Raw genomic sequence first — 22,055 nt, forward strand, 5'->3', positions numbered from 1 at the left:
CACCTTCCCAAATGAAAAGGTTGCTACTGATCTGATTAGTGGCGAAAAATGAGATATTACAATCAATGCATGATTAAAACTAGACTAGACATGTCATACAATAAGAGGCACAAAAACAATTTAGAGAAGCTGAAAAAATACTCATGGTCTGGGAATTTAGTCAATATTAAGTCTATCTTCAAAAAATACCAACTCAACTGATTAAGCTAGACAATAGCTATATATTATAGATATATACAGATAACCAAGGAAAGTTTTCAAATACCAAAACAGGAGATATTTCTTTGTAGGAAATATAGTAAAGATGTTTTAAAACTTAGTCTTTATAGAAAACAGTAAGAAATGATCACTAATGTAAAACACAAAGGTAACTTTAGGTTTTTAAGTTCTGAAGTATTTCCAGAGAAAAAATTTCAAAGGTTTCTTAGTATACAATAGCACAAGAAAAATAGTATGATAAAGCAAATATTTTTACCTCACAAGTGTTGTAATCTTCAGAATCCAATAAGCTACAGAGTTTTGGTAAGAGGTCAGGCCAATTCTGCAATTCTCCCTTGGAGGCTATGGTTGTAATCAAAATACCTTGAAAGAAAACACACACTTTTAGGAAATCTGATTGCATTATATTAGGTACCGTCATGTCAATAACTGCATACAAACATGTGCAACACCCCCCACCCACTTACTAAATGCCCCAAATCAGCCTAACACTTGCAAACCATCTAAATAACATTCATCAAGGATCCCCATACCACCACAGCATAAATCAGATCTGTTTCTAACCTGTTTTTTTTTTTTTTAACACTCTACCCTTTTTCATTTTTAAGAAGTATCTGTACAGAAGACTACAACTTGCTCCTCTCCAAGAATAGTTCCGCTAATTAAAATCACTCCTATTTTATACAAATTACAAAAGAATGAAACATGTACAAAAATGTTAGTATCATGTATTACTGGGTGAGGAGTATGAGTCTGTTACATTCAAATAAAAATATATCAAGAAGCTAATAACAACTCTCCAGCTTAACCTAGGATCACAGCCATGGAGGGACGTAGGTATGGAGAAAATAGAAAGTTTCCCACTTACTGGATCAAGGATGAATCACTGGCAAGGTGATCTGGGAGAACTGAGTGGCACACACTGACAATGCCACTGTGACTGGATTATTTCAACTGTGTAGTGCAGCTCAGTTGTGATAGTTACACACATATGTAACAAAGTTTTGTGTTAACACAAACAAAAAGTTTGTGTTAATCTTTTTCTCTGCCTTAGTAATTTTATATTACTAACAAAAAGTTATATACTTGCCAATTATAGATCCTTTTATCTAATAAGAGTATAAACTCTGAGGCAAATTATAGGTACTCTAAGCTTCAAAATACTAATTTGTAAAATTTTTTTTAATAATGCTCTTTTTGCCGAAACCAGTTTGGCTCAGTGGATAGAGCGTCGGCCTGCGGACTGAAGGGTCCCGGGTTCGATTCCGGTCAAGGGCATGTACCTTGGTTGCGGGCACATCCCCAGTGGGAGGTGTGCAGGAGGCAGCTGATCAATGTTTCTCTCTCATCGATGTTTCTAGCTTTCTATCCCTCTCCTTTCCTCTCTGTAAAATACCAATAAAATATATTTTTTTAAAAAAATAAATAATGCTCTTTTTAAGTTATTTTGAGAATTCAGTGAGATATGCATACAAAATGCTTATTATACAGTAAATGCTTAATGATTACTACTAAATAGCAAATTCCACTGTTTGTGTGTATGAATTCTCTTTGAATTTCCTACCATTAGTCTTGAGAAGGCTGTTCCCAATGGTAAAGAGCTACAAAATGTAAAGTTGTTGGTCAATATTTATTCTTAACTAAAAAATTTTAAATTATGTGGTAAGGGTTAATATATGGATAGCATTTTAAAGGTATCAGCCTTACTATAATAGATGTGTAGTAAGACAAAAAAACAGCAAGACTTAATAGTAGGTCTGTACCTTCTGCCAATTATTCTTTCCCAAAGTTAAAATATAAAAGAACTGAGAAAAAGAGAAAGCTCTAGAGCTGCCTAAATGAAACCAAGCTGTCTTAAAACAAGCAATGATAAAAAATAAACTTAACACCCTGGCACTAATAGACCGCTAACATCCATTATTTCTGCTAGGAGAGATTGAAGAATGCTGACAGACTAACAAATTCAAATTTATCTGGCTCCATATAATCTTAACCACTACTGAAAAGTGTTCTAATGCCTAATATAGTTGCAAAAAGTGAGAAATTTTAATTTTCTGTGTACAAAAAGATGGGAGTAAAAATTGGTGTGCTCAGCAATACCTATTAAATTTTAAATGTTTAAACAACACACTTTGACCCAGTAAATGCCACTTCTATGCACTAATTCTATAGAAAATCTCCCACAAGTGTATAAACACATTAAAGGATAGTGACTGAAATAATAAAATCACAAACCAACTCAAAGAAAAGGCAGTGGTCCTAAATTATTATCACTTATTAATGCCTAATTTTCACCAACTTTGACTAAGCAACTACCAGGGAACCTTGGGTCTCAATGGACAAGAGAGCTTTTACTGTAATCATAAACATATCCAAAGCATTTAAGAGTAGCAATGAAAAATTTCCCCATCACAATTTAACTTGAAACGGATGAAATTCCTATGAAAACGGTGTATCATATTAAAAAACAACCCAGTTAACAAGATAAGCAAAATTTTAACAACATAACTTACCTACGGTGGCTCTAATCAGAGGAGAGGAGTCACCAATATTGTTTAGACATTCGCATTTAATAAAGTCTGTTACGCCATTTGGGAAGTTCTGAAAATGAGCTTTCACATTATTCTTCAAAATGAGACCACTCAATGATCGTGTGGGTTCATCTGTAGTAAAATAACAGTACTGAGTTTTAAAGTCATTTTCATTTTAAAATGTTATCAAGAACAGTAACTTTAAAAATATATGCATTCAACAACTGATTGCAATATTTCAATAATTTTGCTATAACCAGAAAAAAAATATCATAAATGATTTCAAAAGATTAGCTCCATGATTTTATAGTTCAGAGTTTCTCAACCTTGGCACTATTGACATTTTGGGCCAAATAATTCTTTGTTGTGGGGTGCTGTTCTGTGCACTGTAAGATGGTCAGCGTTATCACTGGCCATAGATGCCAGTATCATTTCTCCAAGTTGTGACAACTGAAAATGTTTCCAGTTAATGTCAAATTCTGGGGGAAATTGAGGGAGAGGAATTGCACTGGGTTGAGAACCATTAATTTAGTTTAAGAGTTAATTTAGTTTATATATGACCACTGTACTAAAGCTTTATTGAAACCTGATATAAACATCAAATTACAGATCTGAAAGTATTAGTTACTAAAAATATCCCATTAAAAATCAAGTGGACAAAGAATATATGGGGTCACCTTCACATACAAATAACTGCCGTTCATTTATACCAAGTTTTTCACTTGCCTCTGAGCTAAAAAAAAAAAAGGGAGGGGAGTAAAACAAGTTTAAAATTTCCAGAAGTATCTTAAAAACATAATTTACTTTTTAAAAAAACATTTAATCCATAGGTTTAAATGTTCAAGAAGCAATTTAATACCTGTAGACTATAACTGATGTTACCAATTAGCATCACCATCAACAATACTAGCAATAGTTAACATCTTCTGAATGTTTATCAAGTACTAACCACTGCTAAGTGCTTTGCAAGGAGTTTGCATTTAATCATCACAACCTCATGAGATGGTAATTATTCCCACTGCACAAATGAAGAAACTGAGGCCTTTGCCAAAGTCACACAGAGCTAAGTGGGGAAGCCAAAACATCAACCTCAGGGGTCTGGCTCCAGAGCCTACACTTGATGCATTGCATAGTTTCATCCTCCTCAAAGGGCTAGAAGACATGAAGAGCTGGTATGTTGAACAGAATATGCTTTACAGCACTACTATTTCACATACCTTATTAAAAAATAAAATACCCAAGCTTGTTCTAATTAGTAGTACGCTCCTAAAATCTGACTGGCACTGAAATTGTCAAGGGTAAAACACATAGAGAGGCAAAAAGATAGCAAAGTTTCTTTGCATGTAAATCCCATTCAGGTCACCACAGCAATATAGCCAGAGATTTTATATCACCGTTTAAAATCTTCTTTCCAATATTTAACCCAAAGTGGTGATGCAATTATATTGGGAGGATAGAGTTGAGGGTAGGATGAGAAAAGAGCTGTAGTCTCATCATCCATAGTAAGGTGGTCAATGCATGTTTAAAATGACAAAGTCTTGAGAGTAGAATAAACATTTTTTATAAAGTCAATGTGGAGGTCAACACTGATAGAAACAGTTATAAGATTTGAAAATGAACTGAAAATGTTGACTATGAGAAGCAAAAATCAGGAGTGAGAAGTTGGACAGGAAACTTTCCTTTTTCTGTTAAAGTCTGTGCTGTTTGATTTTTAAACCTATACATTACTTTGTGAAAAATAAAAAGAAATTCAAAAAATAAGAGAAGAATAAAATCTTTATAGTTTCAATTATAACTCATTCCAATAAGTAGATTAAAATGAAAGAAAAGCCTGCCCAGTGTGGCTCACTGGTTGAGTGTTGACCCATGAACCAAGAGGTCACTGGTTCGGTCAGGACACATGTCCAGGTTGCGGGCTCTATCTCCAGTAGGGGGCATGCAGAAGAAGCCAATAGATGATGTTTCTCTCTCACCAACGTATTTATCTCTCTCTCTCTTAAAACAAAATGAAACAAAGAATCAATAAAAACGTATTTAAAAAAAAACACAAACCAAACACTTCTAACTTCTTTTCAAAATTTAAAACTGTCATGAATAGCCAAATATTTAACTTCCTCAAGCAACAAACTTTTTTTTTTGTCTTAGGTTAGCCCATTAGTTCAGTCACATAATTTTATTTTAAATGGCATGTGTATTTATTTACAAGAAATACAGTATGTTGTTTTGTTTTGCTGTTAATCCTCACCCACGGATATTTTTCTATTGATTTTTAGAAAGAGTGGAAGGGAGGGAGAGAAACTTCAGTGTGAGAGACATTGATTGGCTGCCTCCTGCACATGCCCTAACCAAGGTTGGGGATTCAAGCCTGCAGCTGAGGTATGTGCTCTTGACTGCAATCGAACCCGGGACCCTTCAATCCACAGCCCGATGCTTTGCCCACTGAGCCAAACCAACTAGGACCACTACATTGTTTTTACAATAAAGGTTACAAGATGAAGGGTTTCAGTATGTAACAAAGTGAAATGATTTAAAATTTTTATTTTAAATATTTTATATTAAAATATTTTTAATTAAAATGAAAAATATCCTCTGTCCAAAATCCATTTAATAAAGCCACCAAGTAACCATTGTCTTTTATAAAAAAAAAAAAAAAAGTAAGACTTTACACTTCACTGGGCCTCATTTTGCTCATTTGTAAAGTGAGGGAATTACTAGTAGATGAGCTCTTTCTGATGTCTCTTCCAGATTTAAACTTTTACTCCACCATTCAGTGTAAACACACACACAGATACATCAACTACCTTGATCTGTTCTTCCACTTATCCATGCATTCATTGGTTGACTCTTTGTATGTGCCCTGACAGGGAATCAAACCCGTACCTTGGTGTATTGGGATGATGATCAGTCTAACCAACTGAGCTACACCGCCAGGGCAAGAAATACCTTTTAGTTAGTGTCTGGAAAACCTGAATAAAATCCTTTCCAACATTTTGTGGTTTTGTAACTAATAGGTCTTTTTGAAGGCAGTTACACCAACTTCTCTTGCTTTTGTCTGCTTTCTCAAATACTTCTGATGTACCTTTATACACCAAGAATGCTTTGAGAAAGAGTATAATATTTTAACCATCTTAATATTTGGAATTTAGGATGAGGACATAACAGAGTAGAAAGCTTGGTGAAATAAGCTTAAAATTTTCAAGTGAATCACATTAGAAATATTCATTTACTAAATAAGTTCTTTTAAAAACAAATAGCACTGCCCTAGCTGGTTTGGCTCAATGGATAAGAGTGTCGGCCTGAGGACAAAGGGGTCCTGGGTTCGATTCCGGTAAAGGGAATAAATATGCCTGGGTTGCGGCTCGATCCTCAGTGGGGGGCATGCAGGAGGCAGCTGATCAATGAGTCTCTCTCATCATTGATGTTTCTATCTCTCCCTCTCTCTCTGAAATTAAAAAAAAAAAAGAAAGAAAAGCCCAATATAAAGGCTTAGGAAAAAACATAACAAAAACAAATAGCATTGATTTAATTACCAACTACTGTAGTATACCGGGAAAATATAGTTTATTAAGAAACAATGGAGGGGGACCAAGATGACGGCATAGGTAAACACCTAAACTGCTGCCTCGCACAATTTCAAAACTACAACTAAAAGACAAAACGTCTATCACCCAGAACCACGGGAAAGCTGGCTGAGTGGAAGTTCTACAACTAGAAGGAAAGAGAAAAGAGCATTGAGACGTGCACAAGCACTGAAAAGCTGAGGTACGGAGGCGCGCGAATCGGGTTGGCAGCGGGCGACTGGGTGTGCGGCTTTTTTCAACCCGAAGGGAGACAAGCTCCCGATTACTCTGAACTCCAGTTTCTGGGGAGACGCGGGGGACCCAAACTGCTACGGAGAGAAGCTGGTCTGCCATCGGGTCAGAAAGTGAGGGTGGCTTTCTTGCAGAGGTGCGCACAGCAATCACTGTTTACTGTGTTGGGGCACGGGACGCGGGGACTTGGAAACGCAGAGACAGCTGACTGGCTGGCAGCCATCGCTGTTTGCCACACCCTAGCCGAGTGACTCCCTGAGACCCCACCCCGCACAATCTACAAACCCACCCAAGTTCCATGCAGCAGCTTTTGCATATAAATGGTCTGCCTGATCGCAGCTTAACCTAACAAACTGCAGCTCTGGTCAAACAGTTCCAAAACCGCCAAACCCCACGCAAAGAGAAATCTGTAGTTCTCGCTGTAGCTCCTGCTGGGTGGCCTCAGACAGTAGCTGACCTGCACCCCATTGGAGATCCAGAAGCCAGTGTACCTAGTGGTCAGTGTGAGACGACACCAGATTTCAACTACTCACATCCGTAAGTGACACACAAGAGGGAGACTCAGTGAGCACCAAAGCCCCAGTGAAGCAAGTCCTGCCCCATAAGCGTGTCTCCAGCACAGCAGTTCTTCCATTATAGAAACAGCGGGTCCTCACAGCCAACTGGCCTGGAGGTCAATTCCTCCCAGTGTACCAACAGCAATCAAGGCTTAACTACACCAAGACTTTGCACTCAGCCCACAAAGGGGTGCACCAAGAGTGTCCACCTCAGGTGATAGGCTGAACCACTTGTCACCTACCACAGAAAACCACTCCATCAACACAGGGAAGCAACAAAATGCGGAGGCAAAGAAACATGTCACGAATGAAAGAAATGGAGGAAAGCAAACTACTGGACATAAGAGTACAAAACCACATTTATAAGGTTACTCAAGAATCTTCTAAAAACCGCCGAGAAACTTGATGAGACCTCCGAGGAGCTTAGTGAGACCTTTGAGGAGCTTAGTGAGACCTTCAAGGACCTTAATGAGAATGCCAAAAAAATGGAAAAGGACCAGTCAGAAATTAAGCACACAGTCTGAAATAAAGAATATACAGAAATTCAACTGTAGATCAAAGGACCCCAAGAATCAAACCAAAGATCTGAGATATGAGGAAACAAAAAACACCCAACCAGAAAAACAAAAAGAAAAAAAGAATCCAAAAATATAAAGATAGTGTAAGGAGCCTCTGGGACAACTTTAAGCGTACCAACATCCGAATTATTGGGGTGCCAGAAGAAGAGAGAGAGCAAAATATTGAAAACCTATTAGAAGAAATAATGACAGAAAACTTTCCCTACCTGGTGAAAGAAATAGACTTTACAAGTCCAGGAAGCGCACAGAACCCCAAACAAGAGGAATCCAAAGAGGACCACACCAAGACACATCATAATTAAAATGCCAAGGGCAAAAGACAAAGAGAGAATATTAAAAGCAGCAAGAGAAAAACAGTTAGTTACCTACAAAGGAGTACCCATACAACTGTCAGCTGATTTCTCAACAGAAACTATGCAGGCCAGAAGGGAGTGGCAAGAAATATTCAAAGTGATGAACAGCAAGAACCTACAACCAAGATTACTCTACCCAGCAAAGCTATCATTCAGAATTGAAGGTCAGATAAAGAGCTTCACAGACAAGAAAAAGCTAAAGGAGTTCATCACCACCAAACCAGGATTCTATGAAATGCTGAAGGGTATTCTTTAAGAAGAGGAAGAAGAAAAAAGTAAAGATAAAAATTATGAACAACAAATTGACAACAAATACATACCTACCAACGTGAATCTAAAAATCAAGTGAATAAAAAATCTGATGAACAGAATGGACTGATGAATATAATAGAATCAGGGACATAGAAAGGGAGTGGACTGACAATTCTCAGGGGGAAGGGGGTGTGAGGGAAGAGATTGGACAAAAATCTTATACCTATGGATGAAGACAGTGGTGGGGGGTAAGGGCATGGGGTGGGGTGGGGAATCAGGTGGAGGGGAGCTATGGAGGGAAAAAAAAGAGGAACACCTGTAATAATCTGAACAATAAAGATTTATTTTAAAAAATAATAAAAAAGAAACAATGTATCCAATGGGGGGGGGGGGGAAGAGACATATCTAATACTTTAAACAATAAAGAAATTAAAAATAAACCAACAAAAACAATGTATCACCCTGGCCAGTTGTGCTAAGTGGTTAGAGCATTAGCTTGCAGACCAAACAGGGTTTGATTCCCAGTCAAGGGCATGTACCTGGGCTGCAGGCCTGATGTGTCTCACATCTATGTCTCTCTCTCTCCCTCCCTCTCCCCCCCCCACTTCTACTCTCTCTAAAAATCAATGGTAAAAATATCCTTAGGTAAGGATTAACCAAAAAAAAAAAATCATAAGTACACTTGAATTTAGGTTAAAGATATGCTGATGGAATTTCTAGTTTCTTAAAAAGTAGGTTTAGAAAGTTTGAAGCTTCTATTACATTCCTCAATCACCAATTAAAACCCCTACAATTTAGAATATTATTCAAAAATAAAAATAATTCACTCTACTGTATGTGGATTATTAAAATCTGAATATAATTTATTAGTGAGATTTTACTAGGTCATTAACTGACTAGAGCGTGGAGCTCAAACCTTGGTCTGGTAGTCTAACACAGGCATTTTATAGCTGAAAAAAGAGGTAAATGTGTCCGAGTCTGAGACTTATTTCCTAACTCCAAATGCAGTGCTTTTACTAATTGCACTACGACTTCTGAAACACTAATCACTGAACAGGATATTACAGTACTTTCATTTACAGGTCAATAAATATCTGATTGCTCTCTGTATCTGACAATGTTCCAAGAAGGGAATATTCAATTCAAAGAACTCTATGAACATCTCTCACTACAAGGTAAGCTCCATAAGGGCAAAGATTCTTGTTTATTTTGCTCACTTCTATTGCCTCTGAGCCTACAAGATACCTGGCAAAAAAGTATATTAAAAAAAAAAAAATCAAACGACTGTCATTTAAAAATCACACAAATTTTCAGGCTATAAATTGTCACAGAAGTAATTTAAGATTTATAGAAAAATAGTTAAAAAACTAATGTATAATGTTATAAGTTTTTAAAAAGTTACAAGTATCTATAAGATGTTCCCATTTTTTTTTCATTAAACTTTAAAATAGTGGTGTATAGCCATCTAAAAGAGGGTAGAGAGGGCAGAATTAATCAAGCGATTAATTACTTATCTCTGGTGATGGAATTATAAGTGATTTTTCATTTTGGTTATATGTACTTTCAACTGTTTTCTACAAGCACACATATATTAGTAAATCCTGTATTCATTCTGTGTATTAAGAGGAATACAGAATAAATCTTTATGCCATTCTTGTACAAGGATTGAAGCAAAATCCCAAAGTAGACTTTGCAACACTCTTCTCATTTGCAAAGAATGAGGGAATTTATCAAAAAACAATTCAATTAACAAGTGAATGCTTACTAAAAAGCATCTAAATGCTTAAGAGTAGTAGTATAGTAACTCAAATCTCTTTGCTTATTTCACATCTCTAAAGCAGGTGGTTACTACAAAAGGAAATCCTTTGAAATGAATAATTCCCAGTATATTTTAACAGGCCCTACAGACATTTTTCGTAGTTATTAACATAGATTCTACTTACCTTCAGATTTTAATTTTGTCAGAACAAAAATCAGGTAGTTGTTAAAATCTGGATATTGATTGAGTTGTTCCAGTTTCTAGAACAAACAGTAGTTAAGGAAACTTCTCAATGTAATCTAAGAAAAAAAATTGAATATTTTTAATGTAAAATCAAGAATTCCTTTTTGTGGTATTTTTAGCCTTGCATGTTTTTTTAAAGAATCAAGTTATCTTATTAAAACCACCAATATGCTACTCTAAGAACACACTAGTGGTTGTGTTAAACAAATCTCTTAGAGGTGTTTTTTGACTGAAATATTAAACTTAATATTTTATGTCAATTATACCCAATACAACATAAGTCAAGTTCCATCTTCGGCATGCTCAAAATCGCAAAATTATTTTTCAAAATAGAATTTCTTTGAACTTTAAAAATCCCAACCAAAAATATTTTTAACTTTAAAAGGGCTTTTATTACTCATTTGTTCTTCAGAGTTCAAACATTAAATGCCATTTATGCACAAGCCTACATATCCAATTTTATTACATAAAGTCAGTATTATGAAATTACTACACTGCCATAGTGCTATAATTGTTTACCACCTCCAGGATCTAACATTTTCAGTGGTACAAATACGCAGGTATTTTATCCTGTTGGCAGTCAACAATGACATAATACTGTTTGTCTTCAAGCCCTCTTAATCTCTATTATGCTTTTTACTAACACCCTTAATTGTGTTTTAATAGACAGAAATATTCATGTTTTTACTCAATGGACCTAACTTTATTAAAAAATTAAATACATGATACAAACTCAAGGTACACTGTATTACCTATTTATTACATACTGGAATACCCTCAATATTTAGTGGTCAAAATGTAAACTAACTAGCAAAATCACTATCTAGAAAAATTCCAACGTGTGACTACTTTATTTGTCCAAGAAAAACCCACTGACTTCGTTTTTTAGTGAATGGCCAAGACTAAGAGCATATTGATAGGCCAGTAATTTTTCATAAATATTTCCTGACAAGGTTTACTTTCTTACAAATGCCACTATCTATACATACTATCATTACAATGATCTTTCAAAAAGCTCTCAAGCCTATACAAAAATAAAAACAAAAACATTGATACATTCTTTCCTAAAGGGACACAAAAGAACAAATTCATCATTAGGCACTTTGAAAATAGAGTAGTGTGGATTTTTAAAACTGGTCGCCTCTATCTACTTAAATTTAACTTGTTCCTTACGAAGATGGATAGATGGCAAACAATGCTCCAGGTACACAGAATAAACTTTAAATTTGATTGTTAGCCCAAGTACAGTAGCAGGCATATAAAAGGTATTTAATAAATATGTATTAAAACAAGAAAATATGATATTCGGTGCTATATTAAAAATTACAATGTGGTTTAGGGCTTGGCTAACTTAAAAAAATTGTAAGTTAATGTTCAATTCATTAAATATCTTCTATCATTCTCAGAGTTATAACACAAATTGACTGAGCCATAATAGGGTTTAGGATACAAGCTCCAACAAACCCCAAAACTACTATTCTTCCCTTGGTATTAACAGTATTCAAACAAAATGGCTCTAAAAAAAAATTCAAGCAGACTTCCATTTTTATATGAGCAGCACAGCATCATTAACCAAGAAGCTAAGATTTGAAGTTACAGCAATGCAGTACTTCTTTGAAACTCATGGTCCTTTCTTTTTGATGTACACACACACACACACACACACATACACACATTTCCTTTACTGTTTTAAATTTAATTAAGCCCAAACTACACTAAAGGAGCTTACCAAATTCCATATTTAGTAAATTTTGCTGCTTATTAACAATAAACATCAAGAGACGTTTTTGCAAAAATAGCAGACAAGTGTTTTTGAATTAACGTCTTTGGTCTTAAAATAACAGAGATAAAAAAGGTTATTTATGATCAGGTGAGTGAAATTGTTTCCTTTATTGGCTCCAATTAGAATTCACCCGTTGTCCACAGTTTAGGGCACTACTGAAAGCACACATAGCAGGTTTTGCTTCTTCTCTAATCCTGTCTCTAAAACCGTAGCAATAGGACCGCTACACCAGCTAACTCCATAAAGGCTTGGATAATTGAACAGACATCCTTGAGCCAAAGATTTAAAAAGAAAATCTCATTTGGGAGCCAGCAACAGGTGTTAGTATGAACAGCCCAGGGACGAGGTCTGAAAGCCCCCACCTCTACGTCTCCAACCCTTTTAGGGCAAGGGCCTGGAAGTAACCCCAGGCCCCAAACGGCGGCAGTTCAAACCCCGCGCCAGCTCCACCCCATATCTGGCCGGACGCTCGGCGGGAGCCCCGCCGCTCAAGCAGCGCCCACCACCTGGCCTCTCGCTCAGCCTGCAGGCCCAACCGGGCCAGGCGCGTGGTGTGGGCTAGGCCAACGGGGTCCGCACCGGGCCATGCCGCCCGCGCTGCTCCCCACCCCCTCCTCAGGCCAGCGGTGGGCGGGCCGGGACGTGGCGGCCCGATAGGCGCACCGGTCGCAATCGTGGGCGGCGGCCCGGAGCCCCTGCCTCGCGCGGCCCGGAAGTCGGCGGCCCGGATCCGAGCACAAGGGCCGCGTGCGCGGGGCTCGGGCCGGGCAGCGGCGGTGGCGGGCGGGCCTCCTCCCGCAGGCGGGCGGAGGGATCTGGGGAGCGGGAGGAGGGGGAGGGGCGGCGGGAGCCACCCCGCGCCGGGAGCGGGCCCGGCGGGGCCAGCTGCGCGGGCGGCGGCGAGGCCTCGGGAAGGATACTTGTTGCACGGTTCTCTGGATGGTGGTGTCTGGGGACTGGGACTCCTTCAGCAGCTGCAGGATTTGCTGAAGTCCTTGCTCGTCAGGTTTCCACTCATACTCCATTTTGGTTTGCTGCAAATAAAGCCAGAGACAGGAAGAGACGGAGCAAATGTTACTACTCCCCATGCACAGGCCCGAGGGCTTCCCGCGCCGAGCAACCCCTTCCTCCCCGCCCGAACGACCCCTGCGCTCCCCAGACGCCTCGGACCTGTCTGGGCGCCCTGAAGGAAGTCTCCGACCGCGAAACCCGGGGGAACTGATCCTGGCAGTTCGGCCGCCAATATCTGCTGCTCCAGCCACCGCGGCCGCCGAGCGCAAGGAGCCGACCAGACTGAGTCACCGCGAATTTGCAATCTGGCCCCAGATCCGCTCATGGGAGCCCCTGGGTCCTAATGCCACGCAGTTTTCTTCAACCCTATCCAACTCGAGTTCCGTCAGATTATTAATGATTTAAGGGATAATTAGAAGTAAAATCCTTATCAACCCCCCCCCACGCGAAACACCTGAAGAGATCTAAATTTGGTTATTAGTCATTTTAAGTTAACATGGTGCAAAATGGATGACTGAAACAGGAAAACAACAACAACAACAACAAAAAACCCGGCTAATTCCCCTGACAGCTCAACAGTACTGAGCAGAAATAATAATGTTTACATTTCAATTTGATATACAAAACCAAATACTAATAGTCTCAAATATTAATGCATTGCAATCACAACTCACACCTCAATAAACACTAAATGTTGCATTTACATTTGCAGAACTTGATTTTTTAAATGCATATTTCCTAAAATAAAGTGCAAGTTTTGAAGTCTTATTACGTGAAATAAATTCCATCTGAAATAACCACTTTTCACAACTAAGGGTTTTGGGCTGAAGGAAAAACAAGAAAAATACTGAAATTTACAATTGATAGTGTTTAATTTTATTAAAGTGTTATTTCTTATATTTTCGTATTTGATTCTCTCATTGGGGAGGTATTTGCCTCATGTGGCAATCATGGGACAAAAAAAAGATCTGAGCAAATTAACCAAAAGATTAGGAGAATATAGGTTTCTCATACAAGTTGCATCTGTTATAATCAATTGAAACTATTGTATCAATGAAAGTTTCATTAAAAGTAAATGCTTAAAAACAAAACTTAAGTATAAAGCATGAATTATTTGTAAAAAACAAATTGAGTCTGCTGAAGGAGAGGATTTTTCATTTGGCCCTACAACTACGAGATGGTTTGACAGCTGAAATTAGTCCCTTCCTAGGAGTACCTTCCTAGTAGGGGTTAAAAAAACAGACTTTACTGCATCTCTCATTAGCATTATTTTCTTTTCTTTTAACCTTTTCCTCTCTCCTTCTTCACCCTTATTTTCTGCTTAATATCCTGTAATCCAGCTTTGCTCACCACCTTCTACAGACTTCCTAACAACCCAACCCCCCATAACTGCCGTATTTAAAACAAAAAAAGGATCATCAAAATATAATATCTATTAATAATATTGTAGTGTTTTTATTCCAGTCTTCATTTTGTATGTTTATATGTACGTTATATTTTAGAATGAGATTGTCCTGTTTCTTGCCCAACTTTATAATATTAAGTATTTAAAGTATTATAAAAAGTAGTATTCCATTGTATTGCTGTGCCATTATTTTAATAAACTTTTGATTGGTATAATATGTATATAAACCTGTATCTCAAGCATACTAGATGGATTTTTATGAAGTGAACACACCTGTGTAACCAATGCCCACATCAAGATAGATAATTATCTGTATCAAGGTTTCTCTTTGTACCCATTCTGTCATCAACCCACCCCAAAGTAATCTCTATTAATTTCTGTCATTATAGAGCTTTCCCCTTCCCTTTTTTCTTTTATACTTCAGAAACTTTTAAAATATTTTCACATCTTTCTCTAATTTCACACATACATATAGTTGTAGTTTTTTTAAAGAACATATTACATACTACAATATTAACTCTATAATTTTTTTAACACATAATATAGCAAGGCCATCATTACAAGTCAATGCATACAGATTTAACTCACATTTTAATAGATCACATTGGTCTTTGGAATCAATAGAAAATAATTTGTTCAATCATTTGTTGATTGGCTTCCGGGTTGCTTCTACTTTTTTGCCATTATGAAGAACACAGCAAAAAACATTCTTGTACTAACGTCCCTACAAAGAAGTGGCAACCCAGTGGAAGTATTAGGCCAAAAGTATGTGTACTTAAAAATTTCGAAGTTATTACCAGATTACTTTCTTATTTTTTTTAAAAATATTTTATTGATTTTTTACAGAGAGGAAGGGATAGGGATAGAGTTAGAAACATCGATGAGAGAGAAACATCGATCAGCTGCCTCCTGCACACCCGCCACTGGGGATGTGCCCTTGACCGGAATCGAACCCGGGACCCTTCAGTCCACAGGCCGATGCTCTATCCACTGAGCCAAACCGGTTTCGGCACCAGATTACTTTCTAAAAACAGTTATGCAATTCACACTCACCAGTAATATAATAAATGTTTCCCATATATTCAACAGCACATTCTTCTAATTTTGTGTGTGAATCTAATGGCTAAAAATTTAATTTCTCCTGATACTGGAATGGGGGTGGATGGGGAACCTAAAAGTCTGAGCCACAGTTATGAATTGGAGCTGCTATATGCACATCAACCTGTGGAGGTGACATTTGGATAGCTTATTTAACTCCTTAGTTTCCCTTTTGAACAAGAAACTAAAGCCGGGCTCAATACCAGCCAAGCCCGAAAGGCATCTTCACCATATCCATCCTGAGGATAACTGCCCCATAATATCATTACCGCCCTTCCTTCTTTATCCTTGCACTCAAATAAATAGAAGTCTTTTTCTTTTTAAACAACTTAGTATTAAGAACATTTAATATGATCAGCCTATGATGATGGGATAGGAGGACTGAGACAAACTATTCCCTCACACCTTACTCAAAGTTATCTGCATTAAAGGCTCTCAAAAATACTTGATTGGTAATATCTTGATAAGAGATCTCAGGCCACTTTGCACTTCCATACTTTTTGTTATTGTGGTAAAATATACTTAATTATAAAATTTTGCATTTTAACCATACAGTTCAGTGGTATTTAGTACATTCTCATTGTTGTGCAACTATTATCACCTCTATCTGTGGAACTTACCACATTTTAACAACCTTTAAAATGAGGAGATCACAGGGTTATTTAAATAATGTCTGAAGTACTTCAAGCTAACTAAGCACACCAGAACTATGAGGCAGAAATAATTTAAATAGTAAACTGTATCTATTTAATTAACTAGAATATCAAGATTAATACTAGATTTTCTTTAAATAATTATTCTTTCTGCATGTTGAAGACAGGTCTAAATGTTTCCAAAAAAGGGTAGTAGTACTTCAAATTTTTCTCTTTTAGAGTATTTAAATTATGCTGATAGGTACATAACATTCAATGGTGACCCCCCCCCCGCCCCCCAAAAAAGAAGATATTTCAATAAGCCAAGACAGTTTTTGAACTATCTAGATAGAAAAAGGTACCAGAATAAAAAGTATACTGCAAGAGGTAAGTTATTGTAAGGTATCATTTTGGGCTTTCAGAAGACTAAATCTTGAGAGTCCCAAACTATTTAAGAATTTAAATGTACATAAAAAAACTAAATTATCTAGAGTTGAGAACGATATGAAGTAACAATGCCATACTGGTTGATAAAAGTAAAAACATCTAGTTTCTTCCCTGTTGAAGGGGTGGTAAAATATAGTTTAAAAAGCAGGCAGGAGGTCTGGATTCAACCCACTAAGTTTAAATCCTAGTTCTTCCACCTAGTAGCTGTGAAAACTTAGACAGTTAATCCCCCTAAGCCTCAGTCCCCCAACTATAAAATGATAATATACCAACTCTGTAATAGGATTATAGGTACCCGCTTGGCATACAGTATGATTTAAAATACAGCAGTTTTAATTGTTACATCAATGGGTTCTAATGCCTACAAGATAAAATCTAACTTCTATTCATGAAAGAGGCTCTTTATGATCTGGTGCATAAAGAGTTGTCCCCTTCAGGAACAACTTTAGTCTCTTACCACTCAACCTCCAACTTTATGCTCCAGCAGCAACATCAACTGCACCTTTTATACCTCTGAGCATCTGAATAGGGACTGCTGATCTGGAATGTCCTCTTTAAATTTGACCAGTTGGCAAACTCCTTACTGTTCAGAGTTATGCTCATCTATTCAATTTCCAACTATTTATTAGGAGTCTTCCTTGGCACTATGATTGATACCAGATACTATTTATCTTCTCTGACATTATTCCAGGACCTCCCAAGAAGACTAAAGTGTTTTTTTCATTACAGATCTATACTTTATAGCTTTTTCCATCTTAGAAACTGTCATATTGGTTTATAATTATTTCTAGGTTTGTTTTATTTTTTTATTTTATTTTTATTTTTTTTTAAATAAATCTTTATTGTTCAGATTATTACAGGTGTTCCTCTTTTTTTCCCCCTAGCTCCCCTCCACCTGATTCCCCACCCCACCCCATGCCCTTACCCCCTGCCACTGTCTTCATTCATAGGTGTAAGCTTTTTGTCCAGTCTCTTCCCGCACCCCTCACACCCCCTCCCCTCTGAGAATTGTCAGTTCACTCCCTTTCTATGTCCCTGATTCTATTATATTCACCAGTCCATTCTGTTCTTCAGATTTTTTATTCACTTGATTTTTAGATTCACTTGTTGGTAGGTATGTATTTGATGTCATTTTGTTGTTCATAATTTTTATCTTTACCTTTTTCTTCTTCTTCCTCTTCTTAAAGAACACCCTTCAGCATTTCATGTAATCCTGGTTTGGTGGTGATAAACTCCTTTAGCTTTTTCTTGTCTGTGAAGCTCTTTATCTGACCTTCAACTCTGAATGATAGCTTTGCTGGGTAGAGTAATCTTGGTTGTAGGTTCTTGCTGTTCATCACTTTGAATATTTCTTGCCACTCCCTTCTGGCCTGCATAGTTTCTGCCGAGAAATCAGCTGACAGTCGTATGGGTGCTCCCTTGTAGGTAACTAACCGTTTTTCTCTTGCTGCTTTCAAGATTCTCTCTTTGTCTTTTGCCCTTGGCATTTTAATTATGATGTGTCTTGGTGTGGTCCTCTTTGGATTCCTCTTGTATGGGGTTCTGTGTGCTTCCTGAACTTGTAAGTCTATTTCTTTCACCAGGTAGGGAAAGTTTTCTGTCATTATTTCTTCTAATAGGTTTTCAATATTTTGCTCTTTCTCTTCTTCTGACACCCCAAAAATTCAGATGTTGGTACACTTAAAGTTGTCCCAGAGGCTCCTTACACTATCTTCATATTTTTAGATTTTTTCTTTTTGTTTTTCTGGTTGGGTGTTTTTTGTTTCCTCATATTTCAGATCTTTAGTTTGATTCTTGGGGTACGTTGATCTACAGTTGAGTTTCTGTATATTCTTTATTTCAGACAGTGTATGCTTAATTTCTGACTAGTCCTTTTCCATTTTTTTGGCATTCTCATTAAGGTCCTTGAAGGTCTCACTAAGCTCCTCGGAGGTCTCATCAAGTTTCTCGGCGGTTTTTAGAAGATTCTTGAGTAACCTTATAAATGTGGTTCTGAACTCTATGTCGTCCATTAGTTTGCTTTCCTCCATTTCTCTCATTCGTGACATGTTTCTTTGTCTCCCCATTTTGCTGCTTCCTTGTGTTGACGGAGTGGCTTTGTGTGGTAGGTGACCTATAGGGGCCAGTAGCTCAGCCTCCCCAATCACCTGAGGTGGACGCCTTTGGTACACCCCTTTGTGGGCTGAGTGCAAAGTCTTGGTGTAGTTAAGCCTTGATTGCTGTTGGTACACTGGGAGGAATTGACCTCCAGGCCAGTTGGCTGTGAGGACCCACTGTGTCCATAATGGAAGAACTGCTGCGCTGGAGACACGCTTATGGTGCAGGACTTGTTTCAGTGGGGCTTTGGTGCTCACTGAGTCTGCCTCTTGAATGTGTCACTTATGGATGTGAGGAGTTGAAATCTGGTGTCTCACACTGACCACTAGGTACACTGGCTTCTGGATCTCCAATGGGGTGCAGGTCAGCTACTGTCTGAGGCCACCCAGCAGGAGCTACAGCAAGAACTGCAGTTTTCTCCTCTTTGCTTGGGGTTTGGAGGTTTTGGAGCTGTCTGACCCGGGCTGCAAGTTTGCTAGGTTAAGCTGCGATAGGGCAGGCCATTCATATGCTAAAGCTGCTGCTTGGAGCTTGGGTGGGTTCGTAGATTGTGCTGGGTGGGGTCTCAGGGCGTCACTAGGCTAGGGCGTGGCAAACAGCGATGGCTGCCAGTAAGCCGGCTCTGGGTCTCCCACCGTGTCCCTGCATCCCGCGCCCCAGCACAATAAACAATTGTTCCTGCGCGCAGCCCTGCAAGCAAGCCTCCCTCACTTTCCGACGCCACGGCAGACAGTCCAGCTTCTCCCCGTAGGAGTTTGGGTCTCCCGAGTCTCCCCAGTAACGAGATCGGAGTAATTGGGAGCTTATCTCCCTTCGGGTTGAAAACAGCAGCGCTCCCAGTCACCTGTCGCCAGCCCGATTCGCGCGTCTCCGTACCTCAGCTTTTCAGCGCTTGTGCACCCCTCAATGCTGTTTGCTCTTTCCTTCTAGTTGTAGAACTTCCACTCAGCCAGCTTTCCCGTGGTTCTGGGTGATAGACATTTTGTCTTTTAGTTGTAGTTTTGAAATTGTTGTGCGAGGCAGCAGTTTAGGTGTTTACCTACGCCGCCATCTTGGATCTCCTCAATAATCTTTCTAGGTTTGTTTTAGCAATAGATTCTGTGTTCCTTGAAAGCAGTGACAGTGTCCTTTTGCCTTCTTTGCCTGGCAAAGTCTGACTCAAAAAATAGTTGATGAATAAAAACTATTATTACTGCCATGAATTGAACTAAGTAAATATTAAGTTGAGCAACTACCATCTGCTTAGTGAGCACTGAAAATTCTAAGATCTGTAAAATATCATTCTTGCCCTCACTAAGTTCTCATTTTAGTGAGAGAGACAGATGCACTGTCTATGAATGAAGTATGTGAATGAAGTGCAATAGGAAGAGAGAAGAAAGCAAATATATTCGGCCAGGGAAGAGAAAAGTGCTTTTCCCTCATCTGGTTCAGAGCTTTTTTTGCTTTTTAATTTTTTTTCTAATTTCAACTAAATTCAAACAACTATTTACTGAGAAGTCAGATGTTTTCAGCTATATGGTGAATCACTATCAATGTGATAAATGTTGCCATCAGTGACGTGATTTCCCATGATGGTGAACAACTCTTGATAGGTTCCAAACAAAATAAGGTACAGTCTCCCTTCAATAATTTTGTGCCTGGAAAACTCAGCATTTAATTAAAAATCCTAAAAAAAAAAATTCCATGTGCATATGTAAAATTGTGTTAGGCTCTAGGTTCTGACTATAGCTATAAATAGGTGTGTGTTTTTTTTTTCATCCATGTGGTCATCTAGTGGGACACTGAAAAGTCATGCAGTGCTTAAGACAATTATTACGGGTGAACATCTAACACCCTTTAGCCCCACACACTAAATGACAATAGCACCTCCAGTTAGTAGGAAAACACCCAGAGAGAAACATTGCCTCAATGCAGAAGGAGTATGGTAGGGAAAGCACAAGAGGCTGTGGGGACATTATGCTAACCCAGTTAGGAGGTCAGGAAAGAATTTCTCGAGAAAGTGACTTTTTACCTGCAATCTAACAGGAATTACCAAAATGTGAAAGTGAGAGGAAGGCAGGGGCCAGGAAGACCTCATAGGCCATGCTAGGAGGATGAGACTATCCTAAGGCTAACAGAAAAGTTGTGAAAGGGGTTATAAACTGATAAAATATATAATCAAATAACTAAAAATAAGGAAAATAAGCCCCAACCAGCTGCTCAGTTGGTTGGAGCAACATCTGTACATGAAAAAGGTTTCGGGTTCTATTCCCAGTAGGGATACATACGGGAGGCAACCAATCAATGTTTATCTCTCACATTGATGTTTCTCTCTCTCTCTCTCTCAAATCAATAAGATGAGGGTTAAAAAAATAAGGAAAATAATTATTCTTCCTAGGAAGTGGACATGGGGAAGAAGAGGTTCATCTAATTTTGTTTTGCATTACGTTAATTTTCATAATGAGCAAAATATTTTTATAATAAAAATTGTTTTCAAAAAAGAGGTTCAAAAAAAAAGAAGAGGAGGTTCATCTAATTCTGCTCTGTATTGTGTTAATTTTCATAATGAGCAAAAGTTTTTTGTAATAAAAATGGTTTTTAAAAAAACCATCAGGCTGCAATGTAGGAAATCACTGGAAGGGCAGGAGGAGCCACAGGAAGATCTAACTGTCCAATATGCATTTAAAATAGAGTTTTAGTTTGTTAGGTAGGGAAAAGACGATCATGTTTCAGAGCCAAAATACAACCAAAAGTTTAGATATTTAAATATTAGGGACTTAAATATATCTACTATTTTGTCAATTATAATGATAGCTAATATTTTTGAGTACTAGGCAATATTCTTAGTACTTAGATATGTTAACTAATTTATTCTTTGAAGTATTCCTAAGTATTTAGATATGTTATCTATTCCTTAGTTAAATTAGTAATTTAACTAATTTATTAATCAGTTACAAGTTAACTAATTAATATTAACTACACTTTACAGATAAGTAAATTGAGGCACAGAGAAATTACTTGCTCAGCATTATGCAGATAGTAAGTGACAAGAGTCATGATTCAAAAATCCAACTAATCTGGCACTAGAGTCCAGTCTCTAAGCTCCTGACATATTGCCTTTCAATTTCTGTAAACTGGTAAACTAATAATAAATAAAACCATTTGGCTGAAACCGGTTTGGCTCAGTGGATAGAGCGTCGGCCTGCGGACTGAAGGGTCCCAGGTTCGATTCCAGTCAAGGGCATGTACCTTGGTTGCGGGCACATCCCCAGTAGGGGGCGTGCAGGAGGCAGCTGATC

At 38.0% G+C, this 22,055-nt stretch overlaps 1 protein-coding gene across 4 annotated transcripts in view; it reads right to left on the reverse strand.

Annotated features, from left to right (window-relative positions):
• Positions 1–22,055, reverse strand: part of TNPO1 (transportin 1) — a 97,144-nt gene that overhangs the window by 44,016 nt on the left and 31,073 nt on the right. For 3 of the 4 annotated variants that reach the window (XR_013961308.1, XM_080682061.1, XM_080682063.1), the window contains exons 2-5: positions 13,008–13,121; positions 10,246–10,321; positions 2,733–2,882; positions 476–582 (exon numbers count right to left, since the gene is read on the reverse strand). Coding sequence is in view for 3 of the 4 variants with exons in the window: in XM_080682061.1 (XP_080538187.1) it covers positions 476–582; positions 2,733–2,882; positions 10,246–10,321; positions 13,008–13,121 (447 nt within the window). In the remaining variant the exon portion in view is untranslated. Of the gene's footprint in view, positions 1–475; positions 583–2,732; positions 2,883–10,245; positions 10,322–13,007; positions 13,122–13,257; positions 13,400–22,055 lie in introns of those variants that run through there. The other variant, XM_080682062.1, reaches the window with a different exon arrangement.

The sequence above is a fragment of the Plecotus auritus genome (assembly GCF_963455305.1).
Source record: "Plecotus auritus genome assembly, chromosome: 7".
NCBI classification, from domain to species: Eukaryota; Metazoa; Chordata; class Mammalia; order Chiroptera; family Vespertilionidae; genus Plecotus; species Plecotus auritus.